Genomic DNA, 15842 nt, shown 5'->3' on the forward strand with positions numbered 1-15842 from the left:
GTTTTTTACGTAGTGTGTACCTGCATTTATGCATGTTTGTGTTTAACATACATATACAAGTAAATTATGTTTAAGATCAAATGTTTAGATTTTGTGATGGAGGATCTAGTTTGCACAGGCATTAAATTAATTTTTAATTAGGAAATGTGTCCCACAAAGTCATTCTTTGAATGCAGCCTTTGAAAAATGCAGCTTGAATGAACTTGGGATTATGTAGCTAAAGGTAACTGGGAGATGACAGATAGGGGTTTTCTCTCCTCCTTTCTTTTTTTCCTCAAAAGGAGTAAAATGCCTCTTCCTTGGAGTCACATGGTAGGTTGGATTGTTCTTTTTTCCATCTTTACTAACAAATTAAGCCCTTTTTAACATCAGGACTAAAGAATACAGGGAAGTGTCAGAATTGCTGAAGAAGTTAGCCATCTGTTTGTATTTTTTGATCAAAGAGAATTTAACTGGGGGAGGGCTATATTTTAGTAGTGGCATCTACAGTAATTATAAAACTTCTTTTTCCCCCTCCCCATCTGTCTGTCTCTCTCTTTTATTTTCTTTGAAGATTTCAGATATTGAGAGCAGAATATCAGCTCTCACTGTTGCAGGCTTGAACGTGGCTCCATGTGTTCGCCTGACAAGGAAACGGGATCAAAAGCAAACAAACCAGGTGCCAGAACATTATGTAGTATTCAAAAATACATTGGGGAAATCTTGCCTCTTTTTCTGTAATGGAGTTGAGTAATACTTATGTGTTGTTTACAGATGCATACAATAGACACATCAAGACAGCAGAGGAGAAAACTTCCAGCTCCACCAATAAAAGGTGCAGTTAAGTTGTTGTGTACATTATATAGAGAGTTTGTCTTCATAGAATTCAATATAATGTACAGTTCAGCAGAGTAGGGAAAAGATTAAGTTACAAAATGAACCGAGAAAGCCTAAATATGTCCACCTTCCTCATTTCCCATTGTACCTACAGAAAACAAAATACATATTCGGCACATCAAAAAGTAGCACCACTTTCTCTTTCTGTGGAAGTTGTGACAGTGGCAAATTAACAGGCACCGAAACAGAAGGCTGGGAAAAGCAGATGAGAAATGCTGAATTCTGCTGCAGTGTGCCCAGCGTTTGGCTGTGAGGCCCAAGCAGTCACAATGTTTTATTACCAAAAGCCAGTTGCCACCTTCCACAACCCGCTATTGCTTTCTTATTGCTTCCTATGTCTGCTGATTTCAGTCCATAGGATGTGGCTCAGCACACATCCTATGTTATTTTAAGGTGTGGCTGTGAATTGGCTTTATAAAATAAAGTGCTTTTTTCTTTCATGTTTTCTCTTTTTTATTCTTACCCCCACAGTGCATTATCTCTGACAATTCCAAGGCCTGCTTCACCTTGCATTGCTCTTGTTTTACTCTTATGTAATTCCACTGATTGACATGGCCTCAAACTTTAATAAATTTTGAGTATTACAGCCTGCCGTTTTTAATTTAAATTAAATCCAGCTTTCCTCATAGGTCTTAGGGGACGTTTTACCTCTCTAGAAGCTGTGACTCTTTAGGAATATTGTCACACCTGCTTCAGTCTGTTATGTGAAAAACCTCCCTTTTTTTATGTTTCCCAGGTGAAAAAATAGATGGTTCTCCAGTTACCACTGTCAAAACGTTTAACAGAAACTTCATGCTTCAAGGATCTCTAACACAAAGAACTAAAGAGAGGAAAAGCACTGCCAAGGATTTAATGGTAAACTCATGACAAATGTTTTTAAAGCTTCTGTTAAAAGCAGTAAATAGTGAGATAGCAGAATCTGTATAGGCAGCTATATTTCAGCATCTTCACAAAACTTCTCTTAATAGTTTGAGGAAAAAGAATAAAGACTGCTGAGGCAGGTCTGAACAAATGCAACCAGTATCCTAGAAGCTGTCTGATGATACTCCATAGAATAGCAGATGTGTGATCCTGAACATCAGCCTGTGTGAATGGTGAATGTATTCTGGCTATCAGCTCTCCTGGAATGTGTTACCCTTATTATACAAAAATAAACAGAGTGCTCCCTGCAATTCACACTTCTGAGCCTGACGCTCACAGAACCAGCTGCACACTGTAACTCAGTAGCTAAGAGTCACCTTGAATCTCACTAATCTTTAAGAAATATTCAAAGGTTACCTAAGTGGAATTTAAGGGGTACACAGACCATGCATTGGCTCCTCAGGGTTTGAACAAACAGGCTTCACTAGACAGCTGTTGATGATTTTTTTCTAGAGCAGCCGTAGAGGGACAGGGAAAAAAACTTGATTACCTGAAGCAGTCTGCCACTAGATATATGGAAAATAGGTGGGAAGGGGAAGGGCCTTGTCCCTAGAAACTTCAGCAAGCTTGTTTTGTGTTTCACTCATGATTTTTTCTTTCCTGCCCCTCTGTTCTAGGAACCTGCTGTAGGATCTGCTGTGATGTACTAAACTTACACTTCCCTACTGCCGATAACACACTGCCTAAGGCTGTACACTAGAGTGCCTTTACTTAACAGCCATTGTGTATGTCCAGCTGAAAATGGACCCTCAAGAACCCACAATGCCTCACCTATAGGGCTTCGTTTGGATACCTCACTGAGAAAGCTGTCCAAGTCTTCAGCATTGTGGTCTGCTAAAGGAAACTCTGCCTTAAAGTTCTCACAAGACTCTAGAAAGGATGCTGAGTTTCAAAAGCAAGGCTCCACATTTTAAGATGCACTTTTTCTCCCCATCGATTGTACTAAAGTATGTTGTCTTTAAATCGCAGTATGTTTTTGTACACTCAATCAATTATAGGCCAATATTTCACACAAAAAGAAAGAACAAAGCAGACTTGTGTATTTGCTGGCTTCTTCCTATTCATGTGGCCATCCGTCTTGTCAAGCAATAAGAACAAGTCTGTGCAGTGTATTCTGCTTTTCAGCTGCGTGGCAGGGATGGAGAGTCAGTGTTGCTAACTCTGCTCCTAGGGAGTCAGTAGAAGTTTCGACAGGGTTTGTAGGAGGAGATGCAATGTGCAAAGACTTCTCTGTTCACTGAGGGTACATTTGGCAGAGTTAATGCTCTAGCTCCAGAGCTAGCTATTTTGCTCTTGCTGGCAGGGGGGCACGTGGATGTCATGTTGAACCATGAACTGGTGGCAGCACACATGGACCAGATGTCTTATGATTCTGGCATCTGGAAACTTCTGAACGCTGTTGTGAAACCCACACTTTTGTGTGTCTTGTTCTTCTTGGTAGCATCGTCCACGTGATGGTGTCCAACCATACTGTAGGTCAGAATAAATTCTGACCAAATCTTTCAGATTGGAGAGGAAGGGAGGGAGGAAGAGAGGAAAGAAGGAAGGAAGGAATGGACGGACATTGTGGATGCGAACTCTGCTGACTGGCTGGTGGTCGTAGGGTGGCTACAACCTGTAAGAGATTCAATTCTGCAATTTCTTGGCCTTTCTGAGGAAGGGGCAAATGTAGCCCAGACATCTCTTCCTTTACTGGTCTGTAGCCAACATAGTAGCCGGGGCCTGTCAGTGATGCCATGAGCACCCCCACTACCATCAGACCACTCTGAATTGGATTGTGAATGGTAAAATTTCTTCTTTCATTTCTTGAGACCTTTGAAAGGTGAAACAATCTATAAGGCTCTCGAGCAGATGCACAGGAGGGAAGAGGGAAGATGGTGTTTACAGGGTGTCCCTCTCACCCTTTTTGGGGAGGATGTAGCCAATTTTTGGTACTTTTTGCTCTGAAGAATACCATGGAGGTAGTTAGAGGAGGTGATAAGCCAGTGAATCCCTTACCTTCCACACCAACTGCAGAGCAAGTACCCAAGCGCAGACTGGGTTGATGTGAGATGTGCTGTTAAGGAGGATGTGGGCTGGCAGGTTTCCCTCAGCACTGAGGAGCAGTGGGCTCCCCAAGAGCAGTGGGTACCAGTGGAGGAGGAGACCTTCTCCCTTCCCCAGCCTTCCATGAGCAGAGTACCACACGTTGCCCGCTGTGCAGCAGGAAAGCAGAACCCTGGGATACCAGGCCATGAATGTTGGGCGAATGATTGGGTGAATGTGAGCAAAACTGGGCAAATTTCCTGGCTGAGCTGGGTTTAGGGGGGTGGGTGAGGAATGGCTGGATAGGACGGTTGGAAGAACAGTGCCAGTTGCAAATCTGCCACCTGCATTTGACATCGAGCTTGTCAGTATTCTGATGTCCAGCTGCATGTAAGGAGCCCTCAGAATAAATACAACCATCTTCCCATCTAGAATACATAAGCGTCACTCCAGCCTTTTAGGAGTTTCCGTCTGCCCAAGATCTGACCCCATATGTTCATTCTGGGATAAATTATGCCTTCTTTTACTCTCACACAATACGAGTTCTCTGGAATTGGTTTGCACAGATGTGAGAGCAGAATTTGGCCCACTCTGTTTAATATATAAATACATATATATAAAACAGATTTTATTTATATATGCAATCCAGTAAAGGAGATTAAACAGAATAGGATGCCTAGTAATTTTTTTGTTATCCAGTCTCCTCCTCCTTCCTTGACTGTTCTCGTGTAAGTATACAATACATTCCCAGGTTCTGGTTTATGCAGGTATGCGTGTTATGAAATGTCATTAATGGTGGTTGGTCTACATATTCGTCTAATAAATAATAACTAATATTGTGTATGTAATGTCAATACAGAAATGACTAATTTTACTAGAATAACTCTTCGGCTTTTGTTCTGTTAGTGTGATTTAAACAAGCCAACAAAGTTTGGAATAGGTTGTTTTCCTTAAGAGGCATGAAAAGCAACTATTATCGTGTTACAATGTTAAAATATTCAGTCTTCTTTGACAGAAAAATGTGTACTGTGTAGGCATTGCAAAAAAAAAAAAAAAGGAAAAAAAAAATCCCACCCGCTATAAGGCATTTGAATTTTTACAAATGTTTATTGTGCCAAATATGTGCAAAGATATAATTTACTGTTTTAAAAAAATCATAAAAGCATATGTTATAGCACACAAAGAATTATTTTGTCATCAAGTGATTTCAATCTTTAGTGTAATATTTATATTTAGATTAATTTTTATAAATGAAAATATTTTAATGGGTAAAATGAAGAATATATGATCTATTTGATTAAGTCTGAGTGAATATTAAGCTTGCCTTGTCGTTGTTATCTGCATACTCACCAAGAAATACTGTCAAGAGAAATCATGAAAGAGTAAAAGCAATTTATGAAAATAATGCCTTTTCAAGGACTTGGTTCATAAAGAAAAAGCAAAAGTTGTTCTCTGTTGTTTGCATTTCTGTGCACTTCAGGCAGGACACACGCAGATGGCGCTGCCGCACACAGCGCTCAGGGGCTGCCCGTCCACAAGCGACCTGTCCCTCACTAACCCCCGGAGACCCGCAGCTCCGCAAGAGAACCTGGCACAGCTGCAGGGAGGAATTCACCTTTACCTCTCAGGAATTCACCCTCAGTTCAGGTTTTTTCCACTGGGGCTGGGGTGGGAGGAATCCTGTTAGGAACATTTGATGGTTCGTCTTGTCCCAGCCATCGAGGCTGTTGGGTGAAATACCATCTCAAACAGAGTGTCCCAGGCAGAATTCTTGTCACTGTCACTGTCATCTCCACAAAATGACAAACTGAGCAGGAACCCCACCGCTCATGTTAGTCTAGCATTTCTGAAGTCTCATGTGATGAATGCTGATCAAAATACTTCTTTATCAGCATATTTTCTCCACCAGGAGGGCATTCATTTAAACTAGCATGTTTTAAGTAACACTTGGGGTGTTATATGTTGTATTATAAATAAGAGTAACTGTCTTATAATAAAATTCCACTCCTTACTGACAGACCATCCAAAAAGAAAAAAGGGGTTAAATTAACTGCAGTGATTAATTCAACCAGTATTAAATTTTAGTAGTAATTGTAACAAAACACAACTAGAAATGCAAGTTCATTCTAATTTGTCTTTTGCAGAATGATTCATGGCCTGGATTTAGCCATCAGTCATTAGCTACATTGTAAACTATCTTTTTTGGATGTAAGACATCATAGATCAAAATGCATTTGAATATTATTACTGGTAATAGTTATTAAGATGAAACATATTGTGAATAACACTTCTTATAAAATGAGTATAACAAAGTTAATTACCATGGCAAACATGAGTATTGAGTCACAACCCCGGGCTTATTGATGTGGGCTAATGCAGCAGATGGTACATTGCTTGTGATCCTCAAAGAGTGACTTCAGCTCAATCAGATAATGCACTTACAAACAATGACATTGTTTTCAAGGGCATCAGCTAGTTTAGGCCCTTGCCCCTTTTGGATAATGGTGCGCCATTACACACGGTAGGCACAAAACTGCTCTGAAGAGTTTAATTAGCCAATTTTACATTTTTCTTGAACTGGGAGAAGATACTTATCCTCGATAGGAACTCCTTTTTTGTTCATTAATGTATCTCTCCAGCAGTACAGGCAGAATCATGAAGGGCCAGTGTATAGTTCAGGGTCACATTCCTACGAGTGGATGTTACCCATCTGTATAAAAACTACAGACAGAGCACCAGCATTTCATGCCATTGATGCAAGTACATTAAAAATTACTGAGAGCCTTTTTTTTTTCTTCCAACCATTGCTTTTTATTTTTACATATCAACAGCCATTGACTTTGGAATGTCACAGGAAGGTTTCATGATACACTTAACACTGCAGAGTTTAAATCCCAACACAAAAGCTGTGTTGTTTTTGGATAAAGTTAATGTTACAGTGAACAGCATCAGGAGATCGGTGGGGATGTGAGACGAAGAAACATTTTTATAAGCTATGCTGGCACTTGGTGCTGATGTCCATGCATTGTCTTTTACCTGCATCTGGAACATGTTTCTTTTTGAAGGAACTTGCACAAGTAGCAGAAAGAAAAGCAGTGTGAGATTGCTAGGCAAAAGCAGAGCTGGAGGTCTGAGGTGCAGGGAAGGGTGCAATTCAAAGAGCAGAGGTTAGGTCAGTGCCTCAGGGAACAGGGATCACCAGTCATTGTCTTCTGTGTCCAACACTTTTTGCTCCCACAAAGCGTTCAAGATGAAATCCAGGTGCCGGCTCACAGGCCACCAGCTGCCATGGCTGCTTCTCAGCTGCCTCTTCCCGAACCGGCCGATGGGGCGAACGCCACGGCCCACGTACCAAAAAGGATCGATCTCGGGACCTGGAATTCAAAACAGGCAGTGAAACATCTACCAGTGTACTTAAAGGCAGCATTTCCTGAACATCTTGAGGGTGATAGAGGGCTTATTTGTCACTCAGGAAAAGAAAAAGAAGTAATACAAAGGGAAAGGCTGCAGCCAGACACAATTTTCCAGTACTTTTGAGGGTCACCTGCCATGTGCAGAGCCCAAAGGAAGAGGGTTCAGATGCAAAATTAATTTTCATCCATCTGGGCTGCAATTTGCAATTTGAACATCAATGTAAAGTTCCTGTCAATTCAGGGGGGCACAGTGTGCTTTAAAACTGATCTGAACCCTGGGAGAGGTTGCAATGAAGCCTACATCCAGAAAGATGACGGTAGCCCCCTGTACCGCCACTTTCAAACTGTCCTCTCTGAGCTAAAGTCCTGAAGGTCCTCCTGTCCAGCATCCAGTTCTGCTGTATGCAGCAGGTATGGTATCTCTACCTAACAAATCCTCTGGATTGCAGAGAGGGTTCCTACATGAGAGGTAAACATAAAAAGCTAATTCTTGGTCACTTAGGAAGTTGTTTTCATGGATGACTTGACTTCTTTTAATGCATCTGAAGTACACTTAACTAGACTGTAAAAATAAGTTAACTTTTAGAGCAGGTGTGGAGCGGGGTATAGTTGTATCAAAAGACTAAGATATAGCAACAGGGGAAATCTACAACACGCTGGAGGTGTTGCCACCCTAAGGAAATGCCAAATCATTCCAAAGCCAGATGAATGTGAGGAACAGGAATAAACTTCAATTTATATCATTATATATCATCCAAGTCATATGCAAATCCCAGGCAAGGCAGCACAATTCTCCCCTGTGCATTCTGATGCTTGAACAGAGAAAATACAAAATCTACTCTGGCTATGAATCTCTCCATAAATGCATCTCAAAAGTCTTTCCACACACTATTTTGCACCCCTCCTGTCCTCCAAAACCCAAGCAATTTAATTTTTCCACCTGAATACCTAAAAACTGAGGCTCCCCACCCCCCTAGCTCTCTACAACAGGGGAAGGGTGTGTAGAGAGAGCCCCCGCGCCTGACTCCCTGCACCCACCTCTCCCCCACTCCACATGAAATTATCAGCCTTTGCTCCTTGCGGGAAGATGAGATTTCCTGATAAAGATTTTCTCTAAAATCTTTTGGACTATGTCTTAGCTTTTACTTGGGACTTCTGGTATAGTCCTTCACCTGGCCAGCCTCAGTTCCTAACAGCATCTCTGAATGGAGACACTTCAAGCATTTGTGTTTTGCCTTTCAGACAAGTCTGGTTCCAGACAGAAATGAAGATTTCTGTAGAGCAAATTTAAGCATCTAGCTCTCGCTGTCTTGTTACTCTATAGAAGTAGTTGTGAACTACCCCAGGCCTACAGAGCACAGCTGAAAATTTGATGCTTAAATATTCAGTGTGTACTGCCTTACATTTTCTTTGTCAGTCTTTTGTACATTAGTGTCTCCCACAGTATTTATCAAAAATTACATTATTTCCTTTGGCTAATTAAGGTTTGTGAGAAGATTGAGTTCTGTATATGCTCTTAAAAGTGTAAATGGAAGTACAGGACCCCACACCCCCTTTTTACCATAGAAATACCCACACGGATTTGCTGCTGAACTTTGCCTGACAGCCCAACCCCAATCCCTCAATGCACTAGAGACCACGGGGAGTCCATCACATGACATCAGGTGAGACTCATACTTACTTCTGTTGTCTATCTGATGTTTAAACGGCCTGCTCTGTCCTGAAGCAAAGCTGAGCGATACCAAGAGCACCAGCACGTAGACAGTGACCAGCTTTAAGTGCTTCGGTGACCACTGGGCACGTGGTGTCCATGGGATTGGATGCCACATGATGGAGCGGTGGTGGGAAGGCTATGTGGAGAAAAGTGAACATAGGCAACACATATGAATTAAAACTCTCAAGGTGAAGGGAGGTGTCAACTCTAACAGTGTGTTCCTGTCCACCAGAGACACTTCACAACTAAGTTCTATGAAATGCTGATGCTGGGGATGTCCTGCTTAATTTTTGAAGGCAAAGGCTGTGCAGTGAGCCATCTACTGAGGTAAGTCTTGCAACTTGAGTGTTTTCTCGTCACCAGTGGAAGCCCCTGGCATAGCTTCGCAGGACACACAAGTCTTAGCCCTGAGCTTGCCACTGACTTTCTCTGTGGCCCATTGTATGACATTGGCCACCAAAGTGCGTTTTCGCCACTATCTCCATCATCCTTTCCTCACTTGTAAAATATGTCTAACATTTGCATTTTACACAAATGCAAACTAAATGTGTTAGAAAGGCTTCCAGAAAGGGAACGCTCCTCTCACGTCAGCTCACCCTTTCACTGCCAACATGCAAAAGTAGCATTTCCAGTTATGGTTTCCACTGTTAGATGTGCTGATCCTGTAAATGAATCCAGATGCAAATGGATGAGAAACCCCCCACAAGAGAAGGGCTGTGCAGCACAGAAGGTGCTGAGCTGGGAAAATCACATCCAGGAGGTGAAGCATCCTGGGCTCAGGTTACCACACACCCTGTCTCTGACATTTTGGACAAGCTTTCTTGCATCAGCTCTCTCAGCTGCCCTGCCAGGTACCATCTAACATGCAAATTCCGCCTGTGTATTTGGCAGCCTGGAGCTTCTGTTTGGTTAAACATCACTTAACAGCCGCTATTATAGCTACAGAGCTATAGGAAGACCTCTCAGCAACACCTACACGGAGGCTTCTCCCCATCTAAGGGTGGGATTTTTCCCCTGTTGCTGGCTGAGCACTGTGCTGCTAAAACCTGAGCCTGCTTTCAGTACAGGCAGAGCAGGAATGAAAACCTTTTGATGCGAGATGCTCCCAGGCACACCACACAGGCAATGCAACAAAAGCACGTGGAGAATCTGGTTGTGTCTTTCATTAGAACACAAAGTCAAAAGCTCCTTCACTCCTAGCACTCAGTGAAGGTTGTTGTGGTTTCTTTTCTCCACACTGACAGTTCTTTAGCAGGGAGCTTAGAGGAAAGTGATTTTAACCCATGATTTCAACAGAACTGTGAATTAACTTTTTCTAACTTGAATATCTCCTGACAATGTGACAATAACCAGGACTAAGTGATTTTGGCATGTAAAAACACATGGGGTGAGTTCTGCCTTCAGTTTCAGCTGGTGTGCATCTCTTGTTGTTCTGTGTTTAGCAAAGCCTTACTTTTGGTGAGACAAGAAGATGTTTTGAGAACTCTTTCTGGTGTGCTCACAGGGCTGCTGTCAGGTTTTCCAGATTACTTGCTGTCTGGTTTTGTGTCTTGTTTTTTCTGGGAGCTGAGTGACAGAAAGGAAGAGCTTGCCTTGAGCTTGAGCTTATTGTTGATGAAAGACAAAAATACAGGGAAAGCTTTTTAGCTCAAGCTTTTTTCCTAAGCAATGCTGTGTCCCAGTCTCCACAAGCTGGTCCTGCACCCAAAGCAGCCATTCCAACCACCTTCTAGAGTGCTGTTATTTATCAAACTTTTTGCTCATACTCTTGACCTGGCTATGATTTTCATGAAGCACATGGCTTCTGCTGCTCCTCGGTGGGGGAGATGGTCTGTGATCTCCTCCAATTGAGACCTACAGCTTTCTTCCAAAGGGAAAATTGAAAGACCAAGACCTCATACAGTCACTCTGTGTGTGCCTTTCATTTCCAACCATTAAATGATCTCAAAAAAACTTTAAAAACTTGTAAGTCTCAACAAAACCTGATGCAATTAAAAGTTTCAGGAATAATTTTACTCCTGGAATCAGGAGCAGAAATCAGCATCACTACCGTTCGGTCAACTTGCCACTTCTGCCTGGTCCCAAAGCAGAAAGAGCCTTAAAATTTTGGCTGAGCAACATCTGTGACAGCGTCCTGGCAAATTGCATTGACATAAGACGAGAAAGTTACAGCATGTTAAAACCACTAGTAAAGTTAGAGTGAAGCAGTGGCATCACATCTTGATGGTGTCTGCCTCACACGAGCAGCAGGAAACCAGCCTGGCTCTCTCTGGGTACAGTAGGGCTCTCAGCGTGCCAAAATCGAGCTCTCCTGCGGATCCATCAGGTCCAAACCTACCCTGTATGTCCTCAGAAGACAAGGTGCTCAAAACTCTTTAAACCCTAAGACAGGGTTGTCATATGCAGGGACAGGAGTTGGACTCGATGATTCTTGTGGGTCCCTTCCAACTCAGGACATTCTATGATCCTATTATAGCCTCTTACTTGAGATCAGTGGCTATGTACCCCCTGCTCCAACACAAATGTGAATGGTTTTCATGTCTGAAAGCAGCTTTGGAAATCCCCACAAGACATCACACCCCGAGTGACCCCAGGCCTGGGACCGTGGCTGGTTTCAGGGCTGGGTGACACAGAAGGTGCAGCACTGTGCTGCAGGCTCCTGCCTGTCCTCTCCCGGCAGGGCACAGTGCTGCTGCTTCAGCACAGTCTCCTTCAGGGCAAAAAACTGGAGAAAAGTTACTGAGCGCAGAGCACAGCTGTGCACAGTGATGTAGAAAAGCTAAAGCCAAAAAAAGGAAAAAAAAAAAAGAAAAAGAAACAAGGGAAACAAACACTGAAACAGCTAGAGGGAGGCACTCACCTGTTTGCACCAAAGCTGCTCCTCAGGTAGCCGCTGCTGCAAGCAGAAACAGGGCAGCTGTTGGGGGCTTGTGCCTTTTATACTGGAGGGAAGTGGGCTTGAAGGGGGAGGGGGAGTCAAGAGGTGGGCCAGGAGGACGTCAGCAGTACTAGCGAGCAAAATTTAAATTTACAAAGGGAGGGGAAGAGAACTGTGGCTCTATTAGAAAGCCATCGATCAAGGTAGGGAGCTGAGGGCGGCAAGAAGGGATTGTAGGGGGAGCTGGCTGAGGGCCCCCAGCCCACCAGGAGGGGAGCAGAGGGGAAGGGGCCGCTGCTGTGTCCCTGTGGATGTGGGACACGGACAAACCAGAGCAACACCGGCCGCCACGCTCTCCGCACAGGAGAGGGCAGCTGTCCCCGCTGCCCGGCTGAGATGCTCTGTCTGAAGCATGTGTCTGCGGGGGAAAAACACTCGTGGCTGGGGATGAGGTGTGGGGAGAAGAAGGAGATGGGCAGCGGGAAGCTCTCAGGATCAGCGAGCTGCAGCAGCCAGGCCACGTGCCCCTTCCCAGCCCTTGCTCCTCTTGCTGTTGTCCCGCCTCTGCTTTTTGCTTGGGATCTTACTTGACCGTAGTTCTGGGCTCATTAAGCCCCTAAGCCAGGGCTGGGGTCAACTCACCCACGCCTCAGTTTTAGGCCGTACTGCAACACAGAACCCAAGTAGCTGATGAAATAATTTGTGATTCAGTGCTTAAGCAGGTGCTTACTGGTTTTGTGGCACAGAAAATTCCATCTGCATGAGGCTAATATCTCAAGCAATATTGTATTATATCTCTACAATAGGCACCTCTTCTGTGTGGCTATTTTTAACACTATCTGTTTACTAATGTCTCATCACCGTTTTGCTGCTACAGATCTCACTGCTTTAATAGCTAAGACCATATCTACCAGGAGATTTTGTAAAGGAAGAGCAGTCAAACTGGCAGGTGTTTCACTCCTTCGGCACCATCCTGCTGAAAGGCGGAGATGTGAAGCATTACGAGGCTGCTTGGGGACCGCAGGCTCTCTTGCAGAGATCTTTGCAGACGCAGGGTTGTGCTCTGCTCCTGGTGAGACTATCTGAAGAAACAGCTTTTAAACCTGTGCTTAGTAGACAAGGCTCTGAGGCATGACCCAGTCCATAAACTGAGACTGGATGGGAAAGGCTGCAATCCCATTTGGATGAGGTGGAAGTTCAATAGCAAATCTATTGTTTGGTTTTTCTATAAAGTTGCTTCCAGTTGAGAAAACTTCAAAGTACAAATGACACTATTTCACTGCAACCACCTCCCAAAAGAATTTTTTTTGTTTTTTCCTTCGGGCAATTTGTGGGGTACTTGTACAAAGAAGCACAATTCAGATTTTGCCTGGCCCTGCCCTTCTCAGTATCCAGGCATCGAGTAGACAACCCCATCACCACTACTGGCGGGGAGCATGATCACTAATTACGAGGATTAAAATAAACTTCTCATTTATGTGTAATAGTTTGCTCTAAGGGCATGTGTATGACCACAAATGGTAAAGAAGCCTGAGAAATACTCTTCCATTCTCTAATTTCCACCTAGTAACACCTAAAAGAAGTGTCTTCCTCATCCAAGTTTTCAAGAGTTTACTCAGGCTACTCAGGATTACAATTGCACAATATGAAGAGCACTTCAAGTCCATGATAGCACAAAAGGTCTTTCTACAGCCAACACAATCAATACTGTATATACACGCTTTCTTCAGCGACCTCTTTACAGCGTGTTCCCTTTGAACCTTCCAAACGCTCCCTACCTAAAAATCAATCTGCATCCAAGAACAAGGCGGTGGCTGCGCTGCTGCTGTGCTAATTTTGTGTGCATGCGTGGAGAGGGTATCTTCTTGGTAAGTAAAACCCTTCATGGTTTTGCATTGTAGATCTTTCTCTTAGGGCTCTCCACATTGATTTTAACCAGAAAATGTGGGTATTCTTTCTTGATCTCTAGTGGGCAATCACTGGAGTGAGGGCTTTTTCTCTCCAGGATATGTAGGATCCTGTCTTGTTTTGCTAAGTGATCCTATCATCTCAAAACAGAAGTAAAAGCCATTTTCAACCCATCTACTCTTTCTAGTCTTCCTGGCACTGCAGCATGAGCCTTTCAATAGCACAGATAATTTTCAGTGACAGACAACTACATGGAAGTTACCACGTAAAATAAAACTGTGTGATATCTTCATGTTAACAGGTTTGCCTATTGGTAAACACCATCTGCAAAATAATATGCCACACAAAGAAGGATCATTATTAGGAAAGCTAGCATTTAAAATGCTCTAGTATGACCAGCTGCCTTCATTCAGGCCAGCGGTCCATCTATTGCAGTGTCTTGTTTTGAAGGTGGCCAGCAGAAAACAGCCAGGGGAGAGCCTAAAAACAGGGCAGCATATTTTGACATTACCCACTAGATGATTCTCCCAGGCCCCTGAGATTTATGGTTGGGAGGTTTCCCAAGCCAACTGTTTCTTTGTGGCAGGTAGCCCTTCATGGGCTACTTTTCTTTCACAGTTGCTTCTTGGACCCAGGTAAATTCTCAGCATCCACAGAATCATGTGCCGAGGACTTCACAGCTGTCTCCCTCCTACAGGAAGGATCACATCCGTGCCTCTTTTCTGGACAAACCCCTTGCCAGTTTCAAGTACTTATTTTTTCATTTTTGCTTTCAGTCATTCTGCCTTCATGAAAAGCTACTGTAAAACGTTGTAAGCAATGAAGACTAATTAACTATGTGACAGTCTCTTGAAATGAGCCTCATCAGGCATTTCTCTTACCAAACTACTCTTATTCCATCCTCAATAGCTGCAAGTTACCATTTCTTTCCACCAGACCACAGCTGAACTACCACAGTGCTATGTATGGTACTCTTAAGCTTCACGTAAACCACTCTGACTTCTAAGGGTCTTTTCAGGCAGTTGTGATTTTATTTTGTTTTGCTATCCCATTCATAGCAAGGCCAATGCTTTGGCTGAGGAAAGCAAAGCAGCTCACTCAGCACAGAAATGCATCAGCCTTTCCCACTTGGGAGGAACTGGGAAAGAGTTCTCGGGGGAAAGAGGGTCATGAAAGAGTGAACTGGGAATCAAAGAATCACAGAATGGTTGGGGATGGAAGGGACCTCTGGAGAACATCTACTCCAACCACCTGCTAAAGCAGGTTCACCCAGAGCAGATCGCACAGGAATGTGTCCAAGAGGGTTTTGAATGTCTCCAGAGAAGGAAACTCCACAGCCTCTCTGTGCAGCCTGTTCCAGTGCTCCGTCACCCTCAAAGTAAAGAAGTCTCTCCTCATATTCAGATGGAACCTCCTGTGCTTCAGTCTGTGCCCATTGCCCCTCATCCTACTGTTGGGCACCACTGAAAGGAGTCTGGTCCCATCCTCTTGACACCCACCCTTGAGATATTTATAAACATCAATAAGATCCCTTCTCAACCTTCTCTTCTTCAGGTTGAACAAAGTCAGCTCTCTCAGTGTCTCCTCATAACAAAGATGCTCCAGATCCCTGATCATCTTCCTAGCCCACTGCTGGACTCCCTCCAGCAATTCCTTGTCCTTCTTAAACTGGGGAGCCCAGAACTGGACCCAGTACTCCAGATGTAGCCTTACCAGGGCAGAGCAGAGGAGGAGGGCAACCTCCCTCGACCTGCTGGTCACACTTTTCCTCATGTACCCCAGGATACTCTTGGCATTCCTGGAAGATCACCTAGAGGACAGCTTGGTCTATAGTGAATGGGCAGAAGTCTGCATGTTAAAACCTCCATCCTTTTTCTGTTTGACAGTCTGGGCACATGCTCTCTTCTTTGTAGATGATCCCTGGGAAGGACTCAGGCCTCCATCACTTCCCTGCCCCACACACAACCCAAGACTCTGCATGTGGAATTCCTGCACAGCTGATGGGAACCAGGAGCGAGTCTGAGCTCACCGTTAGCTGCAGTGTCTCAGTTTCTCCATGGGATGGCTGATGAGGGAGACACTGTAGGATGCAGCTGCTTAGGAAGGC

General features: G+C 43.8%; 1 protein-coding gene across 1 annotated transcript in view; it reads left to right on the plus strand.

Moving 5' to 3' along the window:
* The window catches only part of MYRIP (myosin VIIA and Rab interacting protein), a gene marked incomplete at its 3' end in the record, with an annotated part of 203764 nt that extends 201317 nt beyond the window's left edge, over positions 1-2447 (plus strand). Inside the window, exons 14-17 of the mRNA XM_080338899.1 lie at positions 554-658; positions 754-814; positions 1613-1731; positions 2415-2447. Of these exons, the coding sequence (XP_080195025.1) occupies positions 554-658; positions 754-814; positions 1613-1731; positions 2415-2447 (318 nt within the window). The remainder of the gene's footprint in view (positions 1-553; positions 659-753; positions 815-1612; positions 1732-2414) is intronic.
* Positions 2448-15842: the final 13395 nt, after the last annotated feature.

This window comes from Nesoenas mayeri (genome assembly GCF_963082525.1).
Source record: "Nesoenas mayeri genome assembly, chromosome: 2".
NCBI classification, from domain to species: domain Eukaryota; kingdom Metazoa; phylum Chordata; class Aves; order Columbiformes; family Columbidae; genus Nesoenas; species Nesoenas mayeri.